Here is a 22,647-nt window from a genome sequence, read left to right on the forward strand (position 1 = left end):
AGTCTACTTTAACATATAAAAATTATTTTGGAAACTTCCTTAATCTGTACCCCATAAGATACATATTGGCAATTACTCTCCAAGCATACAGCCCACTGATATGTATGTATCTGAAGGGTCTCATGACTAAGGTTTTATTAGATGGTAATAAATGACCTTTCCTAACAATAGCTAGCCCCCTTAGGGTCCTGGAAACCTTGCTTCCAAAATTCCTTAGATACTTACGCTATCCCTGACCCCCACCCAACTTGAAGGTCTATAATGGGCCATTCCTCATGATTCTGGTGTAGTAGCTCTTTCTGCCCTTGGGTCCTGTACCCATGCTTTAATAAAGTGACCTTTTGCACCAAAACGTCTCAAGAATTCTTTCTTGGCTGTTGGCTTCAAACTCTAATGTCTTTCCTACATCATTAGGTATGAGCGATGAAGGTACCCGAGGTCCATTTGCCCTGTTGCCTACAGCAGAGATTTAACTGACAGATCCCACTAAGGCCATGCAGTGTTACAGGAGCTCAGTCTAAATTTTGCAACCCAAATTGTTTCCAGTGGGTTAAAAGGCATCCCAAGGGAGAGTTCTTGGGGACTGAAGAAGCCTACTGAGGCCATGCTCCTGGAAAAGTAGAGAAGGTTCATTACCAAATCCCCCTGACTCCTGGGTGGTGTCCCATGCAGGGTACATCACCTGTATTTTTTTTTATTTTTTTATTTTATTTTTTAAAAAATATTTTGTTTATTTATTCATGAGAGACACACATTGAGAGGGGGAGAGACACAGGCAGAGGGAGAAGCAGGCTCCATGCAGGGAGCCCAATGCAGGACTCGATCCCAGGACTCCGGGGATCACGACCTGAGCTGAAGGCAGACGCTCAACCACTGAGCCACCCAGGTGTCTCTCCCTGTCATTTTAAACCCATGGAAAATGCTAGAAGTTTTACAAGGGGAAATTACCCAATTTTGTAGCTTAAGTAGTTAGTAGAGGACATGGATGAAAAACGGCAAGGGTAGAAATCCACCACTATCTAAGCAGCATTCCAACCCCTTCAGTCCTTATAGCCAACTTCCCTAGGAAATGGTCCGCAGTTAGGTTTTAATTACATTGAGTACTGGTTTCAGCCAGCTCCCAGTGGAGGTACTGCAGCCAGAAGCGAGTAGACCAGGGATGTGAAGGGGATCACATTAGATCAATCAGGAGGAAGCCTCACGTGGGAATCTTAAGATTGGCAGCTGTCCTGGTGACTTAGGTGGCTGTCTTGTGCCCCAAACAGACAACTTTGTATAAGGACAGGACTAAAGAGAGGGCATCAAGTTTCTGGGTCTTATTACCATTTTGGCCAGAGTACTAACTTCCAGCCAAAAGACAGACTTTCTCCTCCTCGTAGTCACGGACTAGAGAGTTGGAGCCTGAACAATCGATCAGAAAATGTTCTAATACGACCGCACCCCTTGAAAAGTCCCTGCAATGAGAGTAAAGGAAGAGGAGAGAAAGTACTCACCAAGTTTACACCAAAGCTCACAGTACCGATGAAAAGACTCAAAACCCCATGTTGGGTGTCATATGATGTTTTGGAATGTAGGTGAGGTTTGGTGAGGGGTGAGGTCCAGAGCTGATGACCAAGGAAGAATTCTTGAGATGTCTTTGGTGTGAAATGTGATTTTATTAAAGCAGGGGTACAGGACCTGTGGGCAGGAAGAGCTGCTGCCCTGGAGTTGGGGTTCTGAGGGGTGACTGATTATACACTTGGGAGTTGGAGGAAGTAAGGAAAAGGGAGGTTTCAAAAGGATTTTCATATGTTAAAGAAGACTCAGAGGATTCTAGAGGCCTTGCCATTGTCAAGTTAAGGTTGTTTCTCCCTCTAGCAAGGCATTAACATTAGGACAGGAGCTTCCTGGAGGAATGTCACACAAATTCCATCCAGTAGTTGGGGGTGGGGTATCAGTTTGTGCTTTGTCCTCAGCTTGCCTTCTGCTCCTTCATCACCTTCATCTTTCAAGATAAGACTCTACTGGAAAGCCTCACCTCCTTAAGAGTACGGATTTTATCTTATCCATGAGTGCATTAACATGTAGCATTAAACAAATACTTCAATATACTTATGTGACTAGTAATCAAAGTGTGGTCTTTGGAATCCAGCAGATCTGAATTTGAATGCCTCTTCAGGTACTTATTGTCACTCTGTGAAGTTGATCTTTTGTGCCTCAGTTTTCTCATCAGCAAAGTGAGAGAGGGGGAGTAATGTTTACACCTGTCTCATAGAGTTTCTGTTAAGTGCTAACTTACAAAATGCAGTAAAAACATTCAAGTTCTTGCATTGCAAGCAATCAATAATGCTAGCCACTATATCCACTTCTTTGGGATTATTTCCCTGAAGAGTTTTCACGTGCCTTAATGCCCTCTCCTTCCTGCCAATGCTTATTTCCATACCAATTTGCCAGACATTTACATTATAGAATAAGAAACCATAATGTTGGCTTCTTTTTTTCCAGGATTGATCATGTCTAGTGGCCAAACATGGAAGGAACAAAGAAGGTTCACCCTGGCAACACTAAAGAACTTTGGTCTAGGAAGGAAGAGCATAGAGGAACGCATTCAGGAGGAAGCTCATCATCTCATCCAGGCGATAGAAGAGGAGAATGGTGAGTTGTCTCCTAGGACAGGTGCAGGAGATTGTGACTCATTCGTTCACTGAAAAGATACTTATTAAGTTCCTAAGTACCTACTTGGTGCCCAGCACTGTGCCAAGCACTGAAAGTATTACAGTGAACAACTAACCATGACGCTGCCTTCATGGAGCTCTAGGATTAAGCACAAGAAGACTGGTATTAAAACATTACTGATTTTAAACCCTGGTCATCAGACTTCCCAGGTATTAATCGCGTACTTGCTGTATGTCAGACCCTGTGTAGGGGGCTGTGACCAGAGCCTCATAGGCAAATCTATATTCAGTATTTCATGTCATGTAGAGCAGACTCTCAGTGGAACATAGAACAAACCCATCTGAAGGATCCATCTCTTCCTCCACCCCCAGGACAGCCTTTCAACCCTCACTTCAAGATCAACAATGCAGTTTCCAATATCATTTGCTCTATCACCTTTGGAAAGCGCTTTGAGTACCAGGATGAACAGTTTCAGGAATTGCTGAGGTTGCTGGATGAGGTCACATGTCTGGAGGCATCAATGAGATGCCAGGTAAGAGGTTCTCTTTCCATATCTTGGGTAAGAATATTGGAGTTGATGTCAGACACAGGTGGGTTCTTACTTTTTTGTTTAAGCTAAAATACCACCTTTTACAATGGAATTGGCAGCCTGGGTGGCTCAGCGGTTTAGCCTGCCTTCGGCCCAGGGTGTAATCCTGGAGACCCGGGATCGAGTCCCACATGGAGCTCCCTGGAGCCTGCTTCTCCCTCTGCCTGTGTCTCTGCCTCTCTCTCTGTGTGTCACTCATGAATAAATGAATAAAATTGAGAAAAATACAGTGGACTTTAACTCAAACTTATTTGAAGTCAATCTGTTGACTTTAGTGTTTTTTGATAATATTATTGGATATTTGCTACCTATAAAGAACATTCCTAACATTCATGTGAAGTATAAAACTTTACATGATATATAGATATATATTTATGCATCCATGTTGTTTTATTTATAAGTACAATATTGCCATTGCTTTTGAGTCTCGCCCCTCTGTGTCCCGCCCTAACTCAGCCACTCTGCCACCCTAAAGTACTCTTCACCAGAAAGCCTGTTCTGTCAGCAGATTGCAGATTCATCTGTTAGCTGCTCTTTTCTTTTTAAAATTCTGAATAGTATTTCATTGTATGAATATGCCACTGTTTGTTGCTCAGTTCTCTATTGATGAATATTTGGGTTGTTTCCAGTTTGAGGATGTTATGAATAGCTGCCATGAACATTCTTGTACAGTTGTTCATGTGGACGTGCCCACTCATTTCTCTTGAATTTATACCTGGACACAAAAGATGCCTAAAGCTTTCAAAAGCAGTTATGCTACTTACATGCCCATCAACACTTGATATTGTCAATATCATAGGGTATAGACCTTTGGGGCTCAAAGTTCACTCTTTCTTTAGTGGACCCTGTGCTCCATTTTGTCCCTCTAGGTCTATGAGTCTGTCAGAAACTCTGCTCAGCTTCTTGGTCTTGATGGACAAATATACAACTTTATCTCAGTTAAATTTTACAAAAACCCTTTAAAAATGAAGCATCATGGGGTGTATATGGAAGTGGGTAAGCAAATCCAGATAGTGTTCCACTGGCTCTGTGCTAGGTGCTGTATGGATCTAATGTCATACAGTCACCAGAATTACCTCAGGGCCCATTCGCAGCTAGTTAAACAAAGGAGCAACAAATTGTATCATCATCATCATTATTACCAAAATATTATACCTAGAAAGCAGCCGTGCTAATAGACCTGTATCTGTCTCATTTTAAGCATAGGTAACTTTCCATTATGTCATGCTTCTTTCTACCAGATATTATTAGAGAAAATATTTTTTAAATACTTTATTTCAATAAATATGTCTTACTTACATGGATATTACATCATAGTGGGGCAGACACAACACATTTATTTGTGATAACTACCATGAAAGAAAATAAACTAGGGTAAGGGAATGGAGAGAGGGTGGCAGTGGTGCTTATAGGCTCATCAGGTTAAGACCTTTCCAAGGTTTCATTTGAGTAGCACCTTAATGAAATTAGTGGCTGGGGTTCTATAGATTTCAGAGGAAGAGTATTCTAGGTGGAAGGAATAGCAAATGCAAAGGCCCAAACAAGAACATGTTTGATGTCATCAGAGAGGCCAATGGTGCTGCACTGGAGTGAATAAGAGAGAGTAAGATAGCAGGGAGCGATAGCAAAGGAGGTGACAGGTGTGTGTAGGGGCTGGTACATGCAGAGCTTATATGCCAGGGGAATGAGGTAGAGCTTTGTCTGAGAATCATGGAAAGTCATTGGAGGATTGAGATCCAAGGGGTGAAATGATCTGATTAAACTATTGAGTGATGCCTCTGGTGGCTCTGTGGAAAACAAACTGGGAGTGGGTTAAGGATGGCATCAGTGAAGCGGATGGAGGTTATCACAGCACCCAGGTAAGAAACGGGATTTGTAGTAGGGACAACGTGGCTAGGGTGGTGAGATGTGGTCTGAAACTGGATACATTTTGGATGGAATGCTGAAATGCTTTGCTAGCAGGGGAGAAGAGGGTGAGAGAGAAGAGTCAAGACAACCCAAGTTTTAAGAGCAAGTAAATGAGAGAAATGGAAAAAGAATATCAATGGTTTTGTCTTAGAAAGTGAAAAACGGGCACCAGATTGTCTCTGAGTGTTTTGTTTTCCTCAATTAGCTCTACAATATCTTTCCATGGATTTTTAAATTTCTCCCTGGACCCCATCAAAAACTCTTTAACGACTGGGAGAAACTGAAAGTGTTCGTTGCTCATATGACTGAAAACCACAGGAGAGACTGGAATCCTGCTGAACCAAGAGATTTTATTGACGCCTACCTCAAGGAAATGGAAAAGGTGAGGAAACCAAAGTTTTTCTTGTTTGTTCTTAAAGAGCAAATGCGGGTATACTAGTTTCTTATTGTAACTTGCTGTGTAGCAAGTTACCACAAACCTGGGGGCTCCAAACAACACAGATTTATTCTCTTACAGTTCTGGAGGTTAGAAATTTGAAATTAGTTTCACTGGGCTGAAATCAAGGTATTGGCAGGGCTGGTTCCTTCTGAAGGCTCTAGGACAGAATCTGTTTCCTTGACTTTTCCAGCTTTTAGAGGCTACCTTGGCTTATGGCCCCTTTTTTCCATCTTCAAATCCAGTATGTAGTCTTCTCAGCTACCATCCTTACATCTTCTCTTTACAACCCTCCCCTCCTTCTGACCCTTCTTATAAAGACTCTTGTAATTACTTTGAATAATCTCCCCACATCAAGATTTTTAACAATCATATTTACAAAGTCCCTTTTGCCGTATAAGGTAACATCCACAGGTTTCGGAAATAAGGATATGGCCATCTCTGTGGGCCATTACTTAGTTTACCACGGGGGAGTCAAAATAGAGGCAGTATTTTATAGAGTGTGGGAGCAGCATTAACTCAGGATTGACAAGGCAAGTAGAAATAAAGGTAGGGGTTGAATGGTGTTTGGCTTGAGGCCTTGGGGATGCCCAAATACTTCCTGTTCATCTTCTGTTCTCTGCCCTCTACCCATATTTTGAAGGAGCTTTATACAAAAGGAAAACAAACAATTGAGCTTTAAAGGACTCTTTCACTTTTAGCTGGATCTGTGCCCAGTTGCCTGTTTCTTCCCTCAGCCCTCAGCGCAAAACGAGAAAAGCTGAATTGGATGCCAGAGTTCAGCCTCAGAGCCTGAGTGGGACTTTTCCCTTCCTCCCTGATCTTCCTTTCATCCACTTTCCAACATTATAGGAAAAAAGCATGGAAAAGCCAAATTGGATGTATATAGCCTTTAACACAGTAACTGCTGTGGTCAATATATATCCATGCATTAGCGTCAGTGTCATAATCTCTAAGTCATCAGATTAGTTGTGCCTCCTCTTGACAGAATGGTAGATTTCTATCAATCCTCTCTTTTATCTCACCTTATTGGATAGCATTAGTAGAAGTATTGACCTCTCCACAGAGGAGGAGACTTCACTTGCTAAATGTTGTGCAGGTATGCGGCCACACCTTGAGAGGATTATTGACAAACTGAAACTTCCAGCGGAAGGTAATAAAGCTGATGGAGGGCCATGAGGCATGGTTGATGGAATCAGAGTGGTTTCACCTCAAAAGGAAGAGATAACAGGGAGATATGAGAATTGTTTTATATAAGAGGAATTGTTTATTCTTCCTGGTATCAGTACAAATGTGTTGAGTATTTGTTATATGCTCTTAACATCTCATGTAATTCATAATGCTGTCTTAAAGGGTGTGTGTATCTCATTTCTATTTCCTGAAATGGGAAACTGAAGTGCAGAGAGATTAAGTAACTTGCCCTAGGTCATGCAATGTTGCTAGTATTGGAGTCCAGGCCTGTCTTTCTACTTAAACCGCTCCTCTTCCCATTACAGTAATTGATTCTCCCAAATTATAGGCATAAAATAAAAGAGTTGTCTTGATTTTCATCCACCAAAGCTAACAAAAGCTTCTAGCACTTGGGGCAGGAGGATGCTAGTGATATTGTTGTTATAAGCCTCTAGCTCTTGAGATGGCCAAAGGGAAAGATATTTTTCCTGGGGAGCTTTTCTTCCACCTTCTCTCCCTAGGCTGAAGCCCCTGTGTTTTGTAACAACCAAGAACCAACTGAACAAACCAATAAACATTGTACTTTCTAGAATAGGGGCAATGCTACTTCAAGTTTCCATGAAGAAAACCTCATCTACAGCACCCTGGACCTCTTCTTTGCTGGAACTGAGACAACGTCTACAACCCTGCGCTGGGGTCTGCTTTACTTGGCCCTCAACCCAGAAATCCAAGGTGAGCATGTCAGTGAGTGTACCTGAGCCAGATGGAGTGGTGCCTCCTGGAGGGTACTGCCCCCCCATGTTGAGGCCAGAAGATAGCATGGTAAAATGAAAAGGTAGGACAGTCACGAGGTGATGTGGACTTGAGAACAGTACCTTCTTCAGTTTTCCTGTTAAGGTTGTGATGGGTTCACATAATCCCAATATAACAGTCACTGGCCCCAGGAAACTCAGAGTCTAGAGGGGAAGACGGTAAAGTCAACTGACACTGTGATGAGTTCCAGGAAAAGACATTCTTAGATGAAATCTGGTTACAGCTTACTGTCCTTTTAAGTAATGCCTTCCATTGCCCTGTGGATGATGTTCACTCCTTAGTGTAGCATATCATGCCCTCTGAGGTGCTTCCATCTGTCTGCCCAGCCTTTCGGCTCCACTCACCCTGCATGGTGGCCTCACAAAATTCCATGTTGTTCTTTGCACCAACCTTATTTATATCTCTACCATCATGTCTGCTCTTTCCCCTACCACTTGTGTAGCTCCCCAATTTCTCTACATGGTAAGTCACCAGCTGTGCTTGAAGAATCTGCTCAAATACAACCTTCTCTAAGATGTTCCCCCATGCTTACAGGAAATTACTTCCTCTAGAGCTGACTTTATTATTATTAGGATTATTTTCTTCCTCTAGAGATGACCTAATGCCCCTTTACTGTTGTGCTGGTTGCACATTATTCATATATCTTCCCCCAAAGACTTTTGTCCATTTAAAGGCAGTGACTTAAAATATTCGCACCACCCCGCCAGGACCCAGAACAGTTTGAGCACATGAGAGATGGGGTATTAGGATACTGTTTTTCAAAATGTAAGTAACAGTTTATTGATAGGACATAAAATCAATTTAGTGAATCAAGACCAACATTTTTTTCCTAAAATAAAAGTAGAATAGAAAAGATCAGAGTATTTCACATGTACTAAGATTACGTTTGTTCATGAAACTTTCCATAATCATACATAAAAGCATGTTTTTTATGTGTCTATATTTTTGCTTATGTGTCTTGAGTCATAATGCAAAATGAATTTGGAACTATGAAGTACATTTTCCTAAAAAGGTGAAAAGCTACCCCGCTAGGACATAGATTAGGCTTCTGTAATAAGGTCTCCAAAATAACAACAGCTTGAAATAACAGACATTTATACCCATCTTCATAGCAACTTTATTCACAATAGCTCAAAGATTGAAGCAGCCCAAGTGTCCAACAATGGAAGAATGGATAAACAAAATGTAGAACACAGTGGAGTATTATTCACCCTTAAACAGGAAGGAAATTCTGACACGTGCTATAATGTGGATGAACCTTGAGGACATTATGCTAAGTTAATGACATATTAACACACAAAAAGACAAATTGTATAATTCCATTTACATGAGGTTTCTAGAGTAGTCAAATTCATAGAAACAGAAAGTAGAATGGTGGTTTCCATGGGCTTGAGGCAGGAGAAAATGAGAACTTACTGTTTGTTCAATGGATATCTAGTTTTAGTTTTTCAAGATGAAAAGTTCTGCAGATTGGTTATGCGATGTGAATATATATAACATCATTAAACTGTGTGCCCAAATATGGTTCACATAGTAAATTTTATGTCACATATGTTTTACTACAATTTTCAAAACATTTAACTGGCCAGTAAAACAGAAATTCTTATTTCTTGCTAAAGTAAAAACAAAACAAAACAAAGCAAAACCCCAAAAACCCAAGCTGGTCTCTGCAGAGCCATTTTGGTTCTAAGCTTCTTCTAACATGTTCCTTTGTTGTATCTAGAATGATGCCCTTGTTTGCACTCTCAAAGATGGCTTACCTCAAGGGCTGCCTTTCCATGGGTAGGATGGGAAGAAGGAGGAAACACATATCTTTCCTTTAAGGACATGTTTTAAGTATTAAACATCCTTATATATCCCATATATTCCATTGACCATAACTTAGTCACATGATCACACTTAGTCACAAGGGAATTTGGGAAATGCAGTCTGTAACTGGGCAACCAGGTGTCCAGCTAAAATCTCTATTAAAAAAAAAAAGAGGAAAACAGGTATATTGGGGCACCATTAGAAGTTTCTTTGATTTGTTGGGTGCTACCCGAATCAGTTCATGTAAAGTTCAAGACATCCTTCAGAAGAAGGTAGATTAATCTCGCTAATAAGAAAAACTAAAGCTCAGAGAGTTTAAGAAACTTGCAGCAGTAATGTTGTAGAGCGAGAGTTCACAACCAGTTATGTCTAAAACCAAGGCCTGCTTTTCACTCTGACGTACCTCCTGAAAAATCAGTCTATAGAGCTATAGTTTTGGGTTTGGTTTTGTTTTAGTTTCAGCCATTTTGATCCTGGTTATTCCATTCTTTACCTTAACCAGGCTTAAGAAAGGTTGTGGAAAAACAGAATAATGGAATCTTCTTTTCCAGAAAAAGTCCAAGCTGAGATCGACAGGGTGATTGGCCAGTCACAACTGCCAGGTTTAGCTGTTCGAGAGTCCATGCCCTACACCAATGCTTTTATCCATGAGGTGCAGAGAATGGGAAACATCGTCCCCCTGAATGTGCCCAGGGAAGTGACAGGTGACACCACCCTGGCTGGATACTACCTGCCCAAGGTAACCAGAAACTCCCAGCCTCAGATCTTCAAGCCGGTTTTTTAAAATGTTAAACTCTGAACTGGGAGGGTGACACGTATTCTTGTCCTAGGGAATCACTTAAATGGGAAGAGAAACATTCTGAGATTCTAGCTTTCTTTCCCCCATGTGTGGTCTTTGGAATATTATTAATTCAACTAGGCAGTCATAGGTATTATGGAGGGGAAGGGGAATTCATAGGGCAAATATGTTAAGGCAAAACTGGCTTTCTTTGCTATATGGGATGTCTCAGGTTGTTTTTGTGTGTGTGTTTTGTTTTTACCATGTAATGTGAATTTATGAATCTTTGTGAGGGTACAGCAAACAGCAGTTCTCAGACTTTGCCATGGCACCGCTTTCTTTGCCATGGTGGAGCTTCTTACAGCACCACCCGCCAGACTTGGAAAATTCTGCTAGAGGAATCCTGCAGTTATAAGATATTAAAATATGAGGGGACATTTTGAGACTACCTGAGCCAATATCTCATTAATGCTGGTGTTTCTAGCATGATATTCCCCATGAGTATTTTTCCAGCTTTTACTTACAAGCCTGTAGTAGGATTGTCTCACAAGGGAAACTAATGCAGGTGCGTGCAATATGAATTATTAGAAAAGGAGAGAAGGGAACCAATGCCTATAAAGCAAACTGTGTGCCAATGGACTCTAAAGTTTCTTTCAAAAGGCCTTAATAGTCCTCAGAATAAGGGTTATTCCCATTTTATAAATTTGGAAGTCGAGGCTCAGGAGTGATTAAGTTTGCGTTAGGTCCCTCAACTACAAAGTGACAAGAGTTGAGTTCCAGAAGCAGATCTGTTTTGTTTCCCAGGCTGGTCTTTTTTGTATTACACCATGCGCTCTTCACAGGAGTTGCTTCACTTGCACCTGAATAGAGTCTCCCTGCAATTGTTCTTAGTTGGTCCCAGTGAAATTCCTGTCCTCACAAAGGACTTTCTGTTCTCACTCCTCTGCCGGGTTTAAGACCAGGGCAGACAGCTCTCCTCTGCCCCCTCGTGTCCTCTCTGGACACTGCACATTTACAGTTCTTGGCTTTCTCAAGGCCTTGGTCAGCCTCTGAGGATCCATTCCAGTTTATCTAGGTCCCTCTGTGTACGTCTTACCTGGGGTCTCTCCCAACAGACAGACCCAGAGCTTACCCATTCCTGTACCTATTCCTACAGCTGTTTCCATTCACTGTTTTCTTACTGATTGACATCTTGTGGGTAAAGGCTGAGGTCTAACTTATTTTACAGGTGCTGTTTACGTTTTTCTAGCAATTCATTTGGCTCAACAGCCTCATCCTACCACTGATTTTTAACACCAGCTTTCATTAAAATCCTGGGAACTGAGAGACCTAATTGACTTTATCTTGTAGAGGCCAGGAGCCATGGCTTTAACATGAACTAGACCTTGTACAAATCACGGCTCTAGCTCCTCCCACTGAGTGACTCTGGGCACATCACTTAACTTCTCAGAGCTTTGCTTTATTTACCTGTAAGATACATTCAAAACTACTTCACAGGTGGAGGTAAAATAAGGTCATGCATGTAGTGTTTAGTAGAGAAAGTGCTCAAGATAGCAGTTATTGAGACGTCTGGGTGGCTCAGTGGTTGAGCATCTGCCTTCGGTTCGGGTCATGATCCTAGGGTCCTGGGATTGAGTCCCACATCCCCTGCAGAGAGCTTGTTTCTCCTTCTGCCTATGTCTCTGCCTCTCTCATGAATAAATAAATAAATAAAATCTTTTTAAAAAATAGCAGTTCTTTCTTTATTAGTTTAACAAATGTCCATTAAGTGTCTAAAATGCTCCCATCTGGGAAAACAACGCTGAGTAAAAATTATACAGGTATATACTTTCAAACCATGATAATGCCCAGCTGGGAGAACTCCCTGGTTTCCATTAAGATACAGGCCTGCTGGACTGGAAAGGAGGAGAGGTCGGAGAGGGCTTCCAAAGGGAAATATTATTTGAGCTGAGGAGTAAAGGGTGATTGGGATTTAGCTCAGTGACACAGTAGAGAAGACGGGCATTCTAGGCCAGGTGAACAGCTTGTAAAAAGTCTGGAAAATGAGTGGGAACACAGCATTTTTGAGAAGCTGAAAGAAGGCCTCTGTGGTGTGAGTGCAGGCAGAGAAGGAGAATGGTCCAGACAAGGGTCAGGAGATGGGTCTCTTACCTAAGGGTGGTGGGAAGCTATTGAAAGGTATTCAAGGTGTGGGTGGGTGGCTGGGTGTGGCACCATTAAATCTGGTCCAAAGTTCATTCTGCTTTCAGAGTGTGGAGCAGATTGAAAGGGAAAAGAGGCTATGAGCCTAGCTGGGCAGCTGTTACAGGAGTGTAGGCAAGCCAGTTGGTAGCCTGGACTAGGAGGCAGGGGTGGACGTAGAATGAAAGTGATGGAATCAAGAGGTAAAAATTGAGCAGCGTCACTGAAGGACTAGACTAGATGGAGGCAGAAAGAGGGAAAGGGAGGCAATATGGAGGACACCTGGGTTTCTTGTTATGTACCTGGATGGATAATGTTTCCTTTCACTAGAGAACCTAACTCTGTTATATTAAACCTCCTGTGGAGTGTGCCAGAAGCTGGAGGAAAGAGAGTGGGAGAAGCAGAGCTGAATGAGACATCTTTTACCTGGATAGAGCTGCCCTAGTTGCCCTATATGTCCCTGTAGAAAGATCCATTCTGCAGTCAGTAGAAGCTATGCTTCCCTGGTAAATTTCCCTGCAAACCTGTCATTTTAAGCTGTCCCATCGCAAAGAGCAGGGTCCTGAGTCAGTGGGTGTGTGGGGAAGTGGGCTCAGAAGACAGTGAGTTGGGGAGGGTGATGGAGTCTGGGGCATGGGATGTGGTCAGGCCCCGGTGTAGGAGTCAGGGGACTTCTGCCCTTCTGAGTAGGTGTGAGCATGGGTCAAGCCTTGCCTGAGTCTTTGCTGTCTTCTCTAGGGGACCGTGATCGTGACCAACCTGACTGCACTGCACAGGGACCCTGCAGAATGGGCCACCCCTGACACGTTCAACCCGGAGCATTTTCTGGAGAATGGACAGTTTAAGAAAAAGGAAGCCTTTATGCCTTTCTCAATAGGTGAGTTGTAACAAATAGGGGTGTCAAAATCTAGAAGCCCTTTCTTAGCCCTCACCCTACTCTTTTCCCTGGCATCCTTGGCTTTTCAAATATCTCCAGATAGCCCTGCTCAGCGTGACTCCCTCTCGATGTCATTTGTACCTATATCTATATATCTATACCTAATCTATATCTATGTCATCTATCTATATCTAGTAACTGTTTCCGCAGAGCCCACACGTGAAATGCATGCTAGTCTGCTTATCACTAACTTAAAAATAAATACAGATTGGTTTTCTGATCCAGTATCATTTTGCTGCTGATGATATTAAGGCTCAGAAGGGGAGGGACTGAATTTGAACCCACATGGTATGACCTGAAGCTGAGGATGCAGCACCACCCTGCATGCACCTGGGCTGATTCGGATTAGATCTTTGCCTTACTTCACCTGATTCTGTGTCATCTTTGCTCATATTGGACAAGTCCTTTCCTAAAAGGAAAGCTGCTATGAGACGTAGGAGTACTTTCCAGTCTTCTGTCTACAGTAGCTTCAAGTTTTGTATTTCAGTACCGAGTCCCAGCTGTAGATTCCAAGGCTTATAATTATTCTTGCCTCACTGGTGCTTTGCTGTTGAGAATTTTATCACACCCTCTTAATTACAGACTTCATTTGCAAGCACATTATCTCATTTAATCTTTGCAGCTACCCTGTTATTAATAATCAGACAGAAAAGTGATCAGTATTTCCTTTCTTAATCTAAGGAAACAGAGAATAAGAGAGAATTGTTTCTTATCTAAGGTCCTGTGCCCAAGGAATTGGTGGATAGGACCTAAGACTCCAGGTTTTGTACTTCTGGAGTACTGCTCTCTTTACCACAGCTAGACTGTAACTCATCTTCTCACTAAAGGCCCTTCTACTTTGGTTCTGAGTTCATTCCATAGGTATGGGGTAGTATATGTATGCATAACAAACAGTCCACAAACTCAGTGGCTTAAAACAATAACTCATTACAACAATATTATTGCTTGCAAGTCTATAGTTCTACTAAGTAGCTCTGCTGGTTTTAGCTGCACTTGTTTATGTGTTTGGGAGGTCAGCTGGCTGAAAGGCTGATCGAGGATGATCTCAGCTGGAGCAAACAGGCTTGCCATGTTATCTCATTCTCTAGCAAGCTAGCTTGGTTTGTTTCCATGTTGGTGATAAGATCCCAAGAGGGAGACTGGAAGCACACAGTGTCTCTTATGGCCCAGACTGGGAACTGGCACCCTGCCACTTCTACTGCATTCTATTGGTCAGTGCAAGTCATCAGATCAGTCCCAATAAAGAGAGGGGAAAATACTATAATTTTTGGTGGGAAAGGGTCTGAAGTCACATTGCAAATGATGTAGATACACGGAGAAGAGGACAATTGGAGCCGTTTTTGCAGTTAGTCTTATCTCTCTTCATGATGGAGAATAATGAAGTTCAAAGAAGGCAGACAGTTTGGGGATTCCCACAGGAGTTGTGACAGAATGGGGGTTAAACAGCAGAAATAGAAATCTGAAAAATCCAATGAGTTAAGAAACTGTCAACACACTCTTTTTTTTTTTCCCCACCGCACTCCCATCTTTTGCTTCTCCTTGTTCTTAGTCTAGCACTTTCTACAGACAGCCTCCCTGAAAGAACAAAATATGGATAGCTCCTTCTCTTTTCTTGGGAAAAGATGACCACGTGTGAAATTACTACCTCTGCATAATCAGCACAGAATGGGAAGCTATTATTGCAAATTCCTATTTTCTTTTCCTCACTGAAGTCCTTCCAGGTTGTTCTGACATGGCAGCAGGCAGCTTCACAAAAGGCAAGAGTTTGCTTCCCCATTTTTCAACTAAAATCATTTGATCATAGGAGATGAGGTTAGGAAGAACTTTTCCCAAAACACCTAGGTCATTTCTCTCATTTTACTAATGAAGTAATTGACCTTGTTAGTTGGTGATAGCCAGTTGGTGGGAGCACCAAGCAGATACCAGTTTCCCGTGACCCAGGCTGAAGCTCTGAAGGCAAGTAGTCCTCATTTTCATGCTTTGAAAACCAAATTCCTACTTGCCTTTGTTTTGCTATCATTGCCCAACCATCCACATGATCAAATTCAAAGAGAGATCAAATTCATGGATTTGACAGGTGGGTAAAATTTAGCTCTGAGATATGAATGTGCCCAAAACTCACAGCTGGTTCCCTGGTTCCTGACTCTTTGGGTCCAGTTTTGTCATCATCAATGGATTCTTCTGGAAGAATCTTAGTATTTACAGGACAGCCGACTGGGTAGCATTTTAACGAATTTCCTCAGAGTACTATGTGTGATGAGTAAAGAGATAAAGATGGTGGGAAGAGAGATGAAGTAATGTAATAACAGCATAATTGTGCAGCACATTTACTGAACACTTCTGCTGGTGTTACCTAATTTTATTTCCTCAACAGCCCCTTATAGGCAAAGGACACAATGGAGGCATGCATACGTGAATGCCTTTTCAAGACTATGTAATTGCATGGGAAAATACAAAGTAGCATATGCAGCACACAGAATTAACTACAGAGAATTATACCAGTTATGGTGTCCAGGGGAATCCCCACAAGGGCAATGAGGAAATATGCCAAAATGTTAGCAAGGACTCTTGTCTGGATTATGGGATTACAACCATCTTTTACATCTTTCATTGGCTTCTTTACACTTTTCTTTTTCACGCAGTTTTTAAAAATGTCTGTGGTAAATACGTATTATGTATAGAGAAAGTAAGTTATCGCAAACACGCGCACGAGAGATAGTGGTAGTGAAACTGTGGGAGGTTGTTGCAATGGAGAAGACAGCAGAAGCCTAGAGCAGGTGTGAAATGAGGTGAGGCCTGCACAGGGTGACTGTGGCAGTGATGGGAGATAAGTTATGTGCAAGGGATACTGACCCAATTGGTAAACCTACTGACAATAATGGGAGGAAATTACAAATAGGGAAAGAGAAAAGACAGAATGAGCTCTGTGGCACTGAATTGGAATCAGAGGCTATTGGTATGAACTCAAGATTTTTGATAGGTAAGTAGGTAGGTACATATAAATATAGATGTAAACATGGATGCATATACATATATTTAAGTATATACTCACATTATATACATACATAGATCCCCCAGCTCTAGCCACTGATGTGCATGAGAACAACACTACCCTGATATCAACAAGCATGTCTATTGCCCAGATCTTGGTTTTGCCCAGTTCTTGGTTTCTAGATATCGTTACCCACTAAAAGGAACTTGGACTTCTAGAAAGATGGCTGATTCCAGGGGTGGGGAAGGGAAAGGATAAGATGAGCCTGAAATACACTGCTGTGCCCAAAAGCTAAGGAAATACCAGCTTGAATAGGCATGTAATGGCCAAACTGGAATATCTTGAGCATTAAAACAAATAACAATAAATTATAACCCTTTGAATAAAAGTAAGAATCTCTGAACTCATACTGATATAAATAAATGGGGGTGAGAGAAAAATGGGGATGAGAGCAAACGTTTCTTTTAGTAGAATTCTAATAGATGTGGAAGGAATGATGGATTTTTAAAAATCATGATTTGACAACCATCAGAGTAATAAGTAATTTAGCCAAGAAATGGCAATGGAAACTAGTGGATGAAAGGTTAATGAGGAACGGTTTATTAACAGAAAGTATTTATTAGTTATGAAGAGAAAAATAATTTTACAGGGTGGAATTTCGTAGACACCACCTTAATCAAGTGATCAAAGTTAACATCCCAATAATGGAACAAATCAAAAATGTGTACCACCCAATAGGATGAAATGAATACACAGCCTCACTTTGGTGTTATTTCTATCAAAAATGCATGACCTCACAACCTTAATCTAATCATGGGAAACATGAATTATTTTGTCTTATGAATTATTTTCATAAGAAAAATCATTCATTGCACTTATGAATTAATTTGTCACCTTCAAAAAAGCCAGTCATGTAGACCTCTTGTGTACACACACCATACACACATGGGAATTCACCCATAAAAAAATGGATCTTGCCATTTGCAATAACATGGATGGAGTTGGAGAGTATTTTCTAAGTGTCAGAGAAAGACAAATACCACATGATTTCACTCATATATGAAATTTAAGAAACAAAATAAGTGAACAAGGGGGAAAAAAGGAGACAAACCAATAAACAGACTCTTAACTATAGAGAACAAACTGATGGTTACCAGAGGGGAGGTGGTGGGGATGGGTGAAATAGGTGATGAGGATTAAGAAGTGCACTTGTGTGATGAGCACTGAGTAGTGTGTATAGAATTGTTGAATCACTATATGGTACATCTGAAACTAATATAACACTATGGAATTAAAATGAAAAGCTCAGTAAAACAAAAACAAAAACAAAAACAAAACCAATCTTGGAAGTTGAGAAGTCACTGGTATGACACATAAATGTAACAGTTGATACTCAACTGGTCCTTTTACAATAAAGGGCATTATAGGGACAACTGGCAAAACCTGATTGGGCATCTCTGGGGCGGGGGACAAGGGGCAGAATTGGTGATAATGCATCAATGTTTTCCTGAATTGATGGTTATATTGAGTTATATTAGAGAATGTCCTTGTTTTTAGGAAATACATACTAAAGATTTCATAAGTAATGTAGACAATGTACTTTGAAATAAATAACTCAGAAACAAGTTCTTTGTATTATTCTTGCAAGTTTTCTGTACTTTAAAAGTGTTTCAGGGACGCCTGGGTGGCTCAGTGGTTGAGCATCTGCCTTCGGCTCAGGGCGTGATCCCAGGATCCTGGGATTGAGTCCCACATTGGGCTCCCTGCATGGAGCCTGCTTCTCCCTCTGCCTGTGTCTCTGCCTCTCTCTCTCTCATGAATAAATAAAATCTTTAAAAAAAAAGAATTATACAGGAACCTATTTTATAATGCTGCCACCCAAAAAGTTTTATTTAAAGGTAGTCTTTTAAATTGTATTCTTCCATTTTTTGAGAATTAACCAGATGAAGTTAATGGTATTTTACAGCTAAAATGTTTACAATTATCCAGGTGATGTGTTCAAATACTTTGTTTTGCTATATGTTATTCTTTGGTTTCTTTGGATTCAGTATATAACCCACACAATATATAAAATAAGGTTCCCATTTAAAAAAAATTTTTTTTAAGGAGTAAGGGACAGAGGGAGAGAGAGAATCTGAAGTAGGCTCCATGCCCAGCACAGAGCCCAATGCCAAGCTCAATCTCATCACCCTGAGATTATGACCTGAGCCGAAATAAGGAGTAGACACTTACCTGACTGAGCCATCCTGGCACCCCTAGAATAAGCTTCCCATTTTATTTATATTTTTAAAAAAGATTTTTATTTATTTATTATGAGAGACACAGAGAGAGGGAGAGAAGCAGAGACACAGGTAGAGGGAGAAGCAGGCTCCATGCAAGGAGTCCGATATGGGATTCGATCCCGGGACTCTAGGATCACGCCCTGGGCCAAAGGCAGGCGCTAAACTGCTAAGCCACCCAGGGATCCCAATAAGGTTCCCATTTTAAATGCACACACACACACACACACACACACACTTCCCCTGATGTCCAAATCACATGGCTAGAAAGTGAGAGGAGTTGAATTGGATCTCCCTTCTGCTTCTAGTTCCTCCCTCACATAACAGTGGGATGTGGCTAGGATGGCCACAGTTGGCACAACTGTGAGCCAAGAAAGGCCCTGTACATTGCACCTTCGCCCTTGGAAGCACTGGATTTTTGGAGTCCAGACTTATACTTTGGCCCCGGTGGTTGTCAGATTAAATGAGCCTCTGTATATAAAGCTCTGGGGCCTACCAGTCCCTTCCAGAAGAAGGTTTTACAAGAAATGGAAGATGTCAACGCCTGCAGGACCCTACATCAGAAGGGTCTGATGACCTGTCTTATGTTTTGTCTTTCAGGAAAGCGGGTATGCATTGGAGAACAGTTGGCCAGGTCTGAGCTGTTTATTTTCTTCACTTCCCTTGTGCAAAGATTTACCTTCAGGCCTCCAGACAATGAGAAGCTGAGCCTCGAGTTCAGAACAGGACTCACCATCTCCCCAGTCAGCCACCGACTCCGTGCAATCCCTCGGTCCTGAAGGAGAGGGTGAGGGAGGGAGAGGAGCAAGGAGAGCAAGAAGAATTGGTGTGTCCTCTGAGAATACGGGAATGGGAATGGAAAGTGACTCTGAGGGATGAGGATAGGAATTAGAGGACGCATGATCCAAGTTCCAGCCTTGCTGTCTCCTCTCACGGAGCTTTGAGCAGATCTTTTATGTCGTGAATGATGTTCATCTATGAGATGAAAAGCAGATGATGATTCCTCCACTAAAGGAAGAACTGTCAGAATCAAAGGGAATGATGGACTTTGAATGGTTTGGGAAATCATATCAATTATAAAAATTATAGCTGAAATCTGCCTCTTTCCCATTTGCTTTTTTAGAAATGGATTTGCTTCTAGCCTGTGGAGGTGCCTCAGGTGAAAGTGGTGCCAAACGGTTGCTAAGAGTAAAAATCTGGACCCTGGGGCAGCCAGAGGCTGACCACTAATGCTCTGACACTTGTGCAAGCTTTATCTTGCTCCAGCATCAGAATGGCCCTCTGGGAAGTCAGGAGGGTAGCTCTTACTCCCTATTTATAGGCAGGTATCTATGGAGAAGCAGTTTCTGTGACTTACCTAAGGAAATACTACTGTGGCTTTGGAATCAGGACCAAGCAGAGTGTGACCACTATCAACTAAACCTGGGGAACAGGTTTGGGAAAAAATGTGGAATTATCTTCTGTCCTAAGGGTACTCCTTTGCCTTAACTCCACCATCATGCATTCTGATTATTCTTAAGCTGTTCACATTGGGTTTAACTATAGGGTGGGTGTGAACTTCTCATGCAAATAGATGGTCAGCTTTTGAATGGTGTTACCAGCTGAAACTCAACTGAGCCCTGGTACAGTCTTTTATAGTAGAGAACCAGCAATGCCAGGATCCTGCTCAATACCTCTGCATGTAGTTGCCGAGGGGAGACAATGGCCGGAAAACTGAAGGCCACGTAACATTGATGGTCCACAGAGTTTTTTTTGACACCAACCCCAAATGCAAGCAAAACACAAAAACACTTGCTAAACTGGACTAAACAAGCCCATGTGACCCTAATGGATGATGAGAAACACATGGCCCAGTCATCGCTGTTGCATCCCTAGCTGACAGCTGGCCTACCATCAGAACTGTGCAAAGACCATCTGAGATGAACTGGACCCAAGCATCTCTAGCTGCTGAATCCAGATCCATTGAGTGATCCCAGCTGAGACGAGAACTGCCCAACTGAATCCAGCCGAAACTGCCAAACTTAGATATATGAGTTAAATGGTTATTGTTTTAAGCCACTGTTTTCAGGTGCATTGTTAGACAACAATAGTTAGCTAACACATTCCTTGAGGGCAGAAATAGTACCTGTCTTGTTCAAGAACAGTCCCTGGAACATGACTGGGCTCAAAAAATCATGAATTAATGAATAAAATAAGGTAGAAGAATTATGAGCTGGTGCTCGATTGGACCTATCACTCCAAATCAGATCTCTGCCATTACCCCTCTGTCCTTGTTACCTCATTTCAATGACGTATTTCTCAGTCCTCATGCCAACTTCTGTAATAATCCTTCAGGAACACAGTGGAGGAGAGTGCAGACTTGTTCTTACCTCACTGTTTCTGTTCCATTTCCCAGGTGGCTTTCTGAAATGGGGCCACCTCTTCCTTTTCCCTGCGCTTATTGCTCAAGAATAGGCTGATATCCCTGGATGGGTATTTTGTCCAATATCTGGGTCACACTGTGTTTTTGTGCATTCACCATGAGCTATGTGTTCTCTAAAAAGCTAAGAACATTTCCTTCAGCTTTTGAAGCAGATAAGAAATTAAACTAAGCAAAAATAAGGGTTACTTTTAGGGGCTGTCACGGAATCATTGATGATACCCGTTGCAACAGTCAGGGTCAGAACACAGGCTTCTCTTAGTCCAAATATATCAAAGGTCCAAAGATATCAGAGGGCTTTGATGTTTATAACATAAAAGATTCAGGGGTGTGGGGGACTGTAACATGAAGAGTTAGATGACCTGGGGGCCGGGCCTTAATTCAGTTCTAGGTTTTACCATTTATTAACTTTTGCTTGTGAATTAAACAGACTACTTTACTTTCTGGAACTCATATCTTAATCTGCAAAATACAGTGAAATAATACCTACTGTGGTCAATTATGAGACTGATCATAAGAGCCACTATCCCTCTCTGGGTTTTTATTTGTGGTGCTCCTCCCCATGGGACCATTATGTATAATTGTCCTGATACATCCAAGAATGACCACGTTATTTGCTCAATAAAATGAGCAGAAGTTCCACAAGTTCAACATGTTTCTTTTTTCTCTGCCGTGAGACCAGCAATGTCCCAGATAAGGGTCTATCAGTGTATATCCAGGTGACAAAGACATAAAGCAGAGTCATAGTTGATTCAAGATGGACATGCAATAAGACAAATCTATTTTTTTTTTGAGCCACTAAGATTTGGGGATTGTTAGTTATGCAGCATAAGTTATCCTAAACTGTCTGATACATCAGCATTTTAATCATTAGGACCATATTATATTTATGTTTGTAGTTACTGTGTACACCAAATGCATGTGTGTGTGTCTCTATATATAAACATATATATATATACATATAATATATAACTATATATAAAATTAATACATACTAAACATATAAATTTATATTATAAATATAGTATATATTGTATATGATGTAATTATTATATTTAAGTAACAGTGCGCTTGGCATATAATAGATTTAATTGTAGTTGTAATGCTGTTCTAGTTATTTCAGACTAAAACTAGTTATTTCTACACCTTTTTGTCTACACAACCCCTCGCTGGGTTCACAGAACAGTATACTCTCTCTGTTGACTATAGAATCATAAATCCTTGATGGGCTGCCACATTGGAACTCCAGGTGCCATCACTGGTAGCTTGGGGAATGGTGCCCTCTATGGACTGTGCAAGGCCATATGTGTGGGCCTGTTCCTTGGCTGGGTCTATGATAATTTTTGTGATCTGAAACCTGTTCACCTCATCAATCGCATCTTTTAGTGTTTCTGCCAAACTATGAACTCCTATCAATTCCTGAGACAGGCTAGGTCCTTTGTAATCTTCATGTCTTTATATAAGCTATTTTTTTTTTCCTCACGAAGTATCTCATTACACATGGCAGACCCAGACTAAATGTCAACTCTTCAAAGACATTTTTCTGGACTCTCAGCCAGTTGGTTGCTCCCTCCTTGATTCTCTGAGGATTTTGTTCAGAAGTTTTAATTTCCTTTATCCATGCAATTTCCCAGTTACACTGAGCTTTTTGGAGGCAGTTGTGCCTTGCTCACACAGGCTC

The 22,647-nt window shown here is 41.5% G+C and overlaps 1 protein-coding gene across 1 annotated transcript in view; it reads left to right on the forward strand.

The window, feature by feature from the left end:
* LOC121499260 (cytochrome P450 2J2) overlaps window positions 1–21,843 on the forward strand; it is a 45,656-nt gene extending 23,813 nt beyond the window's left edge. Inside the window, exons 3-9 of the mRNA XM_041769751.1 lie at window positions 2,485–2,634; window positions 3,027–3,187; window positions 5,358–5,534; window positions 7,349–7,490; window positions 9,932–10,119; window positions 13,078–13,216; window positions 19,148–21,843. Coding sequence (XP_041625685.1) covers window positions 2,485–2,634; window positions 3,027–3,187; window positions 5,358–5,534; window positions 7,349–7,490; window positions 9,932–10,119; window positions 13,078–13,216; window positions 19,148–19,326 — 1,136 coding nt within the window. The 3' untranslated portion in view covers window positions 19,327–21,843. The remainder of the gene's footprint in view (window positions 1–2,484; window positions 2,635–3,026; window positions 3,188–5,357; window positions 5,535–7,348; window positions 7,491–9,931; window positions 10,120–13,077; window positions 13,217–19,147) is intronic.
* The last annotated feature ends 804 nt before the right edge of the window (window positions 21,844–22,647 follow it).

Source organism: Vulpes lagopus, chromosome 10, assembly GCF_018345385.1.
Source record: "Vulpes lagopus strain Blue_001 chromosome 10, ASM1834538v1, whole genome shotgun sequence".
Classification (NCBI taxonomy): Eukaryota; Metazoa; Chordata; class Mammalia; order Carnivora; family Canidae; genus Vulpes; species Vulpes lagopus.